Source organism: Syngnathus floridae, chromosome 3 (assembly GCF_059516105.1).
Source record: "Syngnathus floridae isolate MCC-2025c chromosome 3, RoL_Sflo_1.0, whole genome shotgun sequence".
NCBI lineage: Eukaryota > Metazoa > Chordata > Actinopteri > Syngnathiformes > Syngnathidae > Syngnathus > Syngnathus floridae.
The window spans coordinates 19,867,949-19,879,270 of NC_142415.1; the positions used below are offsets into that span (position 1 = coordinate 19,867,949).

The 11,322-nt window shown below is 43.2% G+C and overlaps 1 protein-coding gene across 1 annotated transcript; it reads left to right on the plus strand.

Annotated features, from left to right (window-relative positions):
- Positions 1 to 450: 450 nt before the first annotated feature.
- dhcr7 (7-dehydrocholesterol reductase) lies at positions 451 to 4,150 on the plus strand. The gene is made up of 7 exons (XM_088372305.1): positions 451 to 598; positions 1,273 to 1,378; positions 1,461 to 1,774; positions 1,836 to 2,049; positions 2,245 to 2,449; positions 2,849 to 2,980; positions 3,107 to 4,150. Exons 2-7 carry the CDS (start codon positions 1,275 to 1,277, stop codon positions 3,569 to 3,571), a joined length of 1,434 nt encoding a protein of 477 aa, XP_088228431.1. The 5' UTR covers positions 451 to 598; positions 1,273 to 1,274; the 3' UTR covers positions 3,572 to 4,150.
- Positions 4,151 to 11,322: the final 7,172 nt, after the last annotated feature.

Consider the following 11,322-nt stretch of genomic DNA (forward strand, 5'->3'; position numbering starts at 1 on the left):
AGGCATTTCTTGTGTTTGTTGTTTTTAATCAAATAAAAAATAATTGAGTATATGCAGAGAATTATCCTTAGCAGCTTTATGCATGTATGTAGATATTTAAATTGGTTTTAAAGAACTACGATCAATACAACATGTATGTTATAAAAGTCGACTTTGAGTTTATTTGCACATAGCCCAGCTTGTTTATAGATTTATATATTTTATCTTACGTGCAGCCAGCCAATTATCCACGAGTTAAACTCGTCGAGTTTGAGTCGTTTTGTAAGCAACTGGTCATGTAACCTGCTTGTTGTTTGTTCATGCGAGCTGAGCCATTCAAGCAGGAGGAAATTGGTCAGGCGCGGATGGCTTCAGCGACTTAGCCAATCAGCGCAAAGAATCCCCGAGCGGTCCCGCCTTTACGCGCGTTCTCAACCACCCATTGGCTAATATTAACATATTTGGGGGCGTGCCAGCTCGATAACGGTGAGTTCCATCCAGAGGTGCGGTGGGGAAGAGCCTACGGTGGAGCGACGACTGCCGGGTGCGTCGTTACGGTTGTCCCGCTGAGAAGAGAACAAAGCGCGGCGCTATTAAACACCCCACCTAAAAGTGCCAGGTAAGAAAGCAAAGCAACTCTTGACCGTCAGATTTTGGATCGACTAAAGCGAGCTAACATGGGTTACGTCATCATCGTAACGATGGTGCTCTTTTCCAGCCTGTTTTGATCAGATGCGATTTATAATATTATCAAGCGCTCGCTTAAACGCTGAAATACGTGTTTAGTTCATTTATATTATAGCTGGGCTGTCACGACCTTTCACCGGAGAAGTATTATGGCATAACAATTGAAAATCAATAATAAATGAAGTTGATTAAACAATAACAGGATGGAATGTCTTGTACAAGATGTTATCAAGACGGTTGTCACGGTTAATAAACAATAACAGGAGGGAGTGAATCCTTATTATCACCGAGGAGACATTTCATTTCAATTCTCCAAAGAAAAGACCAAGCAGGCTTGCTTCAAGCTGTTGTCATTCATAGTTGAAGTTTATGGGGAAAAAAAATCACAGACAAAACTAAAGAGAATTGTTGAAATGTTCAATCAAACCACATAGTGTAATTTGTCCACAACATGATGCTAATGGAGAATGCCAAACTCAAAATGAGCATACGTTGCTGTAATTCTCAACCTTTCAAAAAACTGCAGCTTTAACAAGAGCGGGGTTGAAACGCATACCGTACAAACATAACCCAGGACAATACTCACTGGCATAAATTCTTCTGCAGACATGAACGGTGACACTGAAGTCACCAGGAGGCGGGTCCAAAATGGCAGCCACAGTCCCCTGGCATCAGCTAAAACAGCAGAGCCTGTGCAGTGGGGGAGAGCCTGGTAAGTCAGTCGCTCATATATATAATAAAGTTTCTCGCACGGAAAATGCTGGAACGTATTTGTTTGCGGTGGTGGTCCTCAGGGAAGTGGATTGGTTTTCTCTGCTGAGCGTGGTGGCCCTGCTCTGCTTGGCGCCGTTCATCGTCTTCTTCTTCGTGATGGCTTGCGACCAGTACCAGTGTTCCGTCACACGGCCCCTCCTGGAGCTCTACGGCGGCGAGAGCACCCTACTCTCCATCTGGGCCCGCGTACCCTTCGTCACCTGGTCGGCGGCCAAGATCTACGCCGCCTGGGTCACCTTCCAGGTGGTGTTGTACATGTGCTTGCCCGACATCCTGCACAAAGTGCTGCCCGGTTACGTCGGGGGAGTTCAGGACGGCGCCCGAACCCCAGCAGGTAGCGCGCCGCGCTCGCCTGGGCACGCCAATGCAAAGCCTTGACCGTGACCTCCCCCAAGGCCTCGTCAACAAGTACGAGATCAACGGGCTGCAGTGCTGGCTCATCACGCACGTCCTGTGGTTGGCCAACGCCCGCTACTTCCTGTGGTTCTCGCCCACCATCATCTTCGACAACTGGATCCCGCTCATGTGGTGCGCCAACGCGCTGGGTTACGCTGTGGCCACTTTTGCCTTTGTCAAGGCCTACTTGTTCCCCACCAACGCGCAGGACTGGTGAGGACATCTGCTTTTTTTGTAGAATATCCTAGACAACCTCATTCATTTCAGCAGCTCAGTTTCAAAAACTTCAGTGTTTCAAAATAAACATGGCCACCTTTGCATCAGGGGCTTTTTTTCCTCCCTCATTATTTCGAACGGCTTGTTTTGTTGCTACGGAGTCACAGTCGATGATGTGTTGTGTGCCCACAGCAAGTTCACGGGCAACGTCTTCTACAACTACATGATGGGCATCGAGTTCAACCCGCGTGTGGGCAAGTGGTTTGACTTCAAGCTGTTCTTCAACGGGCGCCCGGGCATCGTGGCGTGGACGCTCATCAACCTTTCCTACATGGCCAAGCAACAGGAGCTCTACGGTCACGTCACCAACTCCATGCTGCTGGTTAACGTCCTACAGGTGAGTCCAGATAATGCCACTGGCTGAGCAGTCTGTCTTTGCGCATAATACCGTATTTTCCGTACTATAAGTCGCAGTTTTTTTCATAGTTTAGCCGCGGGTGCGACTTATATGTGAAATTATTAACACATTATTAAATCACTTCACGTTATTTTCTCACTAAACCGCATTAGGCCTGTGGAATAATTGGAACTGTAATTGACGATGAATTTAACATAAGCCACGTAAAAGAGAAAGTGAAATGCATCTTGTACTCCCGGGGTTAGTGGAGTTGTTTATAAGTGATACCGAAGATGAAGATTTCGTTGGATTTAATGGTTTGGAGTGACGCCGACGCTTCGATAAACTTTTTAGCATGCTATAGTTATTTGAATAACTCTTAGGTTTTATTTCTGTCAGGCCATCTATGTGTTGGATTTCTTCTGGAACGAGGCGTGGTACCTCAAGACCATCGACATCTGCCACGACCACTTTGGCTGGTACCTGGGCTGGGGCGACTGCGTGTGGCTGCCTTACCTCTACACGCTACAGGTCAGTCCACAAGTCTGGTAGCTAACCTTGAAGACAATATGATGTGCTAAGTTCGAGGCAGGAAAGGAAAGCAAGTGTGGGTTGACTAACTCTGCTTGGTGACTCGGACTGAACTACGTCGTGCAGGGCCTGTATCTGGTCTACCACCCGGTGGAGCTGTCACCGCCGCACGCCGCGGCCGTGTTGCTGCTGGGCCTGGCGGGCTACTACATCTTCCGCGCCGCCAACCACCAGAAGGACCTATTCCGCCGCAGCGAGGGCGCCTGCACCATCTGGGGCCGCCCCCCCTCCTTCATCGAGTGCTCGTACCGCTCGGCCGACGGCGGCACGCACCGAAGCAAGCTGCTGACGTCGGGCTTCTGGGGCGCGGCGCGCCACTTCAACTACACGGGCGACCTGATGGGCTCGCTGGCGTACTGCGCCGCCTGCGGATTCGGCCACCTGCTGCCGTACTTCTACATCGTCTACATGAGCATCCTACTGGTGCACCGGTGCCTGCGCGACGAGCACCGTTGCGGAAGCAAGTACGGCGCCGACTGGAAGCGCTACACCGACGCCGTGCCGTACCGACTCATCCCGGGAATCTTCTAGGCTTGCCGGAGGTTCTCAAAGCGAGCCAGAACAAGTCCACAAAATCATTGGCAATAAATCACGTGGTAGCATTTAGCAAAGACACAACTGCAGTGTTGCAAAATGACGGAAACATTTCAGTCGGCAAACATAAAGGGACAGAAAGCGAATCCTTTGCAACACATTTTTTTTAAATACAAGTTTATAAAGTCAGGTTATACTGGAATGGAAAGCTTGCCATCCACAATGAGTCATGACGTGCATAGGGTTTCAAAAGTTGGCAACATTCATATTCAAACCTGATTTTATTTTTTTCTATCTGATGGGAAAATATGTCTAGCGAGCAATAATGAAAAGGGTGGGCCATGTCATCTTACAGCAAGTGATGACGACCTACAACATTCCGAGCTGCAAGGGACCAAACGAGTTTCTGCCAAATTGCAGACATGTACCAAATAACACGCCTCTTGTCAAGTTGGCAAGTTCACTTTTGGCTCAATAACAACATACAAGATTTAAGAAGCACATCTTTTTGTGACTATATCCTCCAACGGGGACCATGGAAGGTGATTTTAAAAAATAAATGTACTAGTTCGTAAATATCAGCCTGAATTCTTTTTTTGATCGAATTAGGAGAAGTGAACAGGTTTAGTGAAACCTCTCCACTGAAGCTGCCATTTTCACTTTTGACCAGCAGAGGGCAGCAAAGGACAAGCAAACAAAGTCTGGCTGGCGTAAAGTTTGATTTTGTTAACTATAAACGGTTTTCACATGGAAGTCGTGTAATTCAATACCCATTCAAACAACTAGTTTTGAAAGAGATACTAATTCTTAATACTGCAATTCCATAATCATTTATTTTTCTCTGTAGGACTATTTTTAATACTATTCATTAGATATATTAAATACAATATTTAAAAAAATAAACAAAATACTAATACTGCACAATCCCATTCTAAAAACGTGTTTTACGTTTTAACATGCTGTAAAAATCACCTCTAAGACATAACAATCGTAAAATAAAGAAGCGGAACTGCTTTTTTTTAACCTCATCTATTAACGACCATCTGACCATTTTACATTTGAATGGTGATATTACGTAATATGTCTGAACGGTTACGACGTCATCATTTCCATGATTTCTTGTAGAGCTAAATTGTCTCAAAATCCAAACAAATGAATTGTGTTCGACCTTGCGACGTCCACGTTGTAAATCACTTGTGATAAATTGTCAATAAGGCTTTGTGCCTTTGTTGCAGTAATGATTGATGCTTATGATACAAGGACGTGAAAGTGCTCTTAATTCTCCAATCGGGTTAATGGATTCCCAAAGCATCCTTGACGGGCAGGAAGTGCGGCCCGACGTCCGACATGACAAACGTGCGGCTTCGCTGAACCAGGCCCAATTAGCAATTTGTGAGTCTGGATTTGACAGGCGCACATTATCGGGGAGGGGGTCAACATATTACAAATCCGGTGGGGTCTTGTGGTACCTAAATGTTTTCAATTTTTTTTTTTCTTCATCTGAACCACTTCTAATCCAGTGTATGAGTACTTTTTCACCACCTCTGCTGAGGGTGCATGGGCGTCCAGGGGGAACTCAAAACGTAGAGAGAAAAACAATGGTCAGACCTGATTTCCCCAGGGGGCAAATTATTTTTTTATGAGAAGTTTTGCAGGGTGAGGGAAGCATGCAAAGTGGGAAACCCGGCACCACAAAGTGTGGAAAGTACATGATTTGTCAGCAAAAAAAGCAGGCCTGAATCACGTCAAGAACATTCTGGCCATGATTGGATTCAGTCTGCTGCACCAAGAAACTCAAGATGATGTTTTTATGTTGAATGGTTGCGTTCTTCTGCCCCACTGCCCACTTTTTTTGAAATACCGCCCATTTTCTTGTCCTTCCACATTTCTCAATCAAAATGATTGACAAAAGGCTATCGTGGATGGAAATGCATTCTACAATTTGGGGGCAACATTTGAGGTTCCACCGACGTGTTTCTTTTTTTTTTTAATCTCCGCATGACAAAGCCCACTATGACTTGGCGTCTTTTAAAAAATGCCTTTAAGATTTAGGAGTCTTTCTTTGCCCTTTTGACCCATGGCCTGCTAATGGAGTGTCGAGAGCCACTTTGACCGTCAGACTAAACAAAGAGAACCGGGGAGGTCAGAGCGAGCTGTATCGATGAGCGATAACGTCGTTGCAGGCGACGTGTCAACTCATCGGCGCCTTGAACTTTGCCACCTTTGAACCACGGCAGCCATGTTTAGCTTAAAGGTAGACGACAGCTCGGGTGGGAGGAATATCAAAGGTCAACCGCGATTCGAACTTTCACAATAAGCGGCGAGCGTGAGAAGCTGTCGTAGTTGGCTACATCATCACTCACAAAGATCCAAATCGAAGTCATTTGCTCAAATAAACACCATTAAGTCGGTGACAATGAACAAAATTAGGAAGTTGCGATCAACAAAAATGAATTCAACTAAATTAACTTCTGCTCAGTCATCTCCAACACAGCTATAAACTAAAACCTAAGAAAAAAAATATATATATATATTCAACCTGCTACTCCATGCAACCTGTTAAGACAACCGCAATGGAACAAAAACAGGAAGTAGCAAACCATCAAAATAAAACCACTGATGGTCCAAATGGTTTTGTGGAAGTTGTATGACTTTTGAAGCGTTTGCATTTTAAAACGCCACAATGAGGTTCAGTGAGGTCTGGTTATTACCTTCTTATCTTGGAAAGTTTGACTTGTAAACTGAATTAAAAAAGGCTTAGCGGCGGCTCTGAGAGATTAAGAAGTCAAAGGCGCAAATCCTGGTCTGATGAGGTAAAAATGAAGCCGGAGCAACAACAACAGAAAAAAATGGTCACGGATCAGCAGAGCGAGCAGCAGCCAGCGCTTACACGCTAAATTGGACTCGTCACAACTGCCACAGATTAGAAAATCACAACTGGCTTGGGGGGGGTAATCACATATTGTTACTCAGATGAAGATTTTTTTTTTAAGTATCTGTACTTTACTCAAATATATTCTCAAATGTCTTGTGGTTTTTACTCCCTAAAAACTGAATGGCACATTTTCTAAATTCAAAATGGGTGTCGTAAGTCAATTCGTTGGGTAGTCTTCAAATCATTAGAATTCAATTCATGGGTTATTCCAATCACAATTAATGATGGCGATAAAATACATATAAAACACCTTATCAAATATACATGTCAAAACACCAGATAAGTCTAAAACTCATTTAAGATTAATTCAAATAAAAATACACATAGATTGAGTACTTTCAAAATGATTTCAAGTGCCAAGATGAATGTTTTCCACCTCTGTAAATAACGCAGATAGCGAGCAACAGCAGGGATTCCACTTTCGCATGTTCGGGCTCGCCAAACGAATAAACACGCTGACCCGAAACGACAGCTGAGGGGGATTCCAGCCACCTGCTTGGTTGCCATGGCGACGACCGGAGGAAAGCCTATTGACCAAAACTGCAGCGGAAGATATTCCGGGGCTCACCGGGCCGCGCCCGGTCAAAGTATGCTGGCTACAGCTGTGACTGAGGTCAATGGAAAGATTGGAAGAAACATCTTTGTTTGCATCTTGGCCTCTTAACTGGAATCACAACTGAGGTGGCTTCTAAATCACCTTTGCCGCACTTCAACATGAAGCCCGACATCTTTTTTCACCATCTCACGGCTGCTGCCCATTCACTTTTGGACTCCCTCGTGATTTGCTCGGCACGTCAACTTTCGCGCTCCACGTGAGCGTCCAGCTCGTCCAGGAATAAACGGCAAACACATGTTTGCGTTTGGGAGGGCGCCCGACATGCATGAGAGATGATGATGAGGTGATGATGATAATGGCGAAGGCGATGACAGGTCTGCAGGAGACGCTCCAAACATGTCGGCCACTCCCGTCCACACCCAGCGACTCCCCAAAGCCTCGTGGGAATGATGTCTGCCTCAATTTGAGCCCCATTCCTCTTATTCTTCTCTCACTCTCAAAATATGTGGCCGCACTGCAACATCGATGCTCGTTTCATCTGTGGCTTTTCTTTATTGCGTGTTCTCACTTAGATGAACGTTCACACCTAAATCCAGACATCTGGTGCAAGCTATCCACTCACACATCGGTTGATCAGGTCACATCCACTCACATATTCTCCTCCAAGACAAATCAACTGGCCACCACCAGTAGAAACCAGCTCAATTAACATATGCACAATTGATACAAAGCTTTATTTAAAACCTAAATATTATAAAAAACAATTCCTCAGACACTGTATGAGAATTAAAGTGGGCTAAATCCAAAGTTGTCCTGAAATAGTGGTCAAAGTCCAAGGCAATGTCAAATCTGCCACTATTTCATGCAAGACAACAAGCTTGAAAATGACAACAAAAACAGGAAGTGGCAGCTTGGGGCATTTTATTGATTGGATCAGATAGTATTGTTATCTTATGAGCATTAATATGCAACACTTGCCCCTAAGTGTGCTTTAGTTGCACCCTAACAAGCATGACAACATCTTTTATACTGGAGGAAGAAACACCAGCAATCTTACCTTTAAATCTCGCCTTGCACATCTTTCTGTCCGAGTTGGAGATGTTTCAAAATCCATCATTGTGGGGTTTAATTCCGTCGTTGGTCACCTGTCAATCAAATCGAGTACCTGCAGAAAAAAAACATCTCACCTTGCGTTCTTTAGCGGACATTTTTAATTTGACTCAGCCAATGAGGAGCGGTGTTAAAGTCACGTGGTTGTCTCTCGGCCAATTGGAGTCAACAACATGCCGTAGCACCTATATATAGAGGTCGGATAAGGTCTCAAAAAGTTGTCAAAAAGTCGCAAATAAACATCTCAATTATTGACTGCACTTGGATTGAACACATATAGTTAGTATTTCAAATTAGAATGAATTAAAACGATCATTAAGTAATGTAAAAAGAATGTAACAACTAAGGTTAAAACTATCAACCAATAATATGAATAAAAGTGTCAATGTTGATGAATTAATACATACAATAAAATAGGCTGGGAATTTAATTAGACAGAAAATATTCCATCGAACACCAAAAGTCTTTAGATTTTGAAAGAACATTTTTTGCAAGCTCTATTCATTGATTTCCCGATAGTGTAGTCAGGAAAATTTAAAAATGTGCTTCACTGGAATAGAATGGCGGCGGCTGCGTTTTTGTCACCTGCGCTGGCTGCACTTCCTCTCTCCACTTCCTACTTCCTGTCTGGATTCTGTGAAGCTCCTCTTGTCATGCAGAGGAAGCAACGTGTTTGTTTATTTTCATCAGGAAACATCTCATCTTGTTCACGTTGTGCTCCCATTGTGTGTGTGTTCCTAGAATTAATTCTAAAAAAAATCCAATGCAATTCAATGAGGCTCGATTTTACGCTAATTTCATAAGTTTTGTCCAATCGTCAGGCTTTTCTGTATCATTGCTTGAGGTCGCTGGGGTCACTTTGGCTTGCTCATGTTTTGGGTCACATACACAAGCTCGTTCGTGACACGGAATGCTTGGTGTGTCTTCTTCATTGGCCTGTGGAATGCAGACAGATAGACGCACACACACCCAAGAGGAGATTTGCAGGCTATTATTTATCGGTCACTTTGTCTGCTCTTTATCTATTTGTGGCGTGCAGCTGTGATGATGAACATGAACCACTTGGACCGGATGATGCATTCACTGAACGATGCTTTCCCATAAGAAGGGAAAAGCATGTGGAGGAAAAGCTCGACCAATTTTCAATTTTCGTCCGTGGCGATGTTCTCAATTGAACTTGATTTTATCTTATCATCTGAATCTGCGCTCATCTGGCAACATACTAGTCGTATTTTCCAACTGCTGGACTTTACGCACATACACACACGGGTGGTGGGAAGGAGATGATGTCACTTGCCTTTCGGTTACTGCGCTTCCTGCCGTTTCCCGCCATCTCGCCGGCCCATTTGGGCACTTGCGTGCTCACCTTGGCCGGGACGGCATCAGAGGAAGCGCACGCCCTAAACTGCTTGGAGATAAAGCGCCTTTCCAACCTTGCCATATAAATGCTCCTTTGAAACCCTTAGTGACGGCGGCTGTTGACGTGGCTCACTGGGTCCATTGTACCCTGACTTTGGTTGTGGGGGTTTTGCCATCAAAGCACACACACACATCAAGCTATTGTGGACAACTGAAGGCCAAATTAGCCAGTCAGCGAAGCCCGGCATTAAACATTAACCCATGACGGAACCAGACAAGGTTACTGATCACTATCACTTTGTGTAAGTGCGTTAAATGTGACCCTTGAGGCCACACATGCGTGTTTGTTCGCATTTGTGTTGACTTGAAACACTCACAAAGACGAAATTGAGCAGGAATAAAATGAAGACTCATGTTTGACAAGAAGGAAAATGGTCAACGTACGCAATGTCGTGCACGGGTGGGTTCACACCGGGACGAGACCGAGTGTCACCTTGTGACAATTTGAGAAATATGCAACACGCATGGACATACTAATTGAAAGACGCCACCAGTGCATTAGCTGGTCTGTGTCCAAGGCTGTGATTATGACAATTGTTGCGGTAGACCCGCATTTAAAGTTGGTTAAGGGCGCACTGTCTCCAGACACACACACACACACACTCTGCTGCTTGTCATGAGGTTTGCTGGCACCATCTTGTGCTCGCAACATAAATTTAAATAAATAAATAAATAAATAAAGACGGCCGAGTGAGGGGCTTGTTCTTCCAAAAACTCCTAAACCAATGTCCTGCAGCATAAAAAAACCCCAACACATTTATTTATTTATTTATATGTATTTATTTATTCACGTATTTATTTCATTTACATATTTATTTATTCTTATTATATAGTATATATTATTATACTTTATATACATTTTGGTGCTTTTGAAATGACTTTATTCTACAAAGTATTTATAGCTTAAAGCTATTTATGGCTTTTTTCTGTATTTATTTATTTACTTATTTATTTCATTTACATATTTATTTATTCTTATTATATAGTATATATTATTATACTTTATATACATTTTGGTACTTTTGAAATGACTTTATTCTACTTTATTTTATTTATAGCTTAAAGCTATTTATGGCTTTTTTCTGTATTTATTTATTTACTTATTTATTTCATTTACATATTTATTTATTCTTATTATATAGTATATATTATTATACTTTATATACATTTTGGTGCTTTTGAAAAGACTTTATTCTACATTTATAGCTTAAAGCTATTTATGGCTTTTTTCTTTTTTTTAATTATTTTACTTTACATACATTTTAGTACTTATAATCTTACTTTATTCTACAAAATATTTATAGCTAATAAAATCATGACGCTGGTTTGCATTGGATTGTGTCCCTAATTGAACGGCCGGTGAGTGTATTGTATGTATTTGTACACACATCCCTTTTCCAATCTATCATTTCTTTGAATTAGTGCAATGACACAATAGAAGCATAAGTGCTGAAAACATTCTTGTGCAAATACACACGCATATGTAAACTGACAAATCCAATCAATTCATCTCAACGTATATTTATGTGGTCTCGCCCTTCCTTCTGTAGGCACCATCTCTCCTCCCGCCGTAACCCCCCCCGAACCCTGCACAGACTCAGTAAATGAGATAAGACCACTAATGTGATTGGGGGGGACGGGGAAGAGAGAGAGACCAAGAGAGAGAGAGAGACAGAGAGACTTTCTAATTTAATAGAAACGCCATCAGGCTAATGGACTGACCGCTGG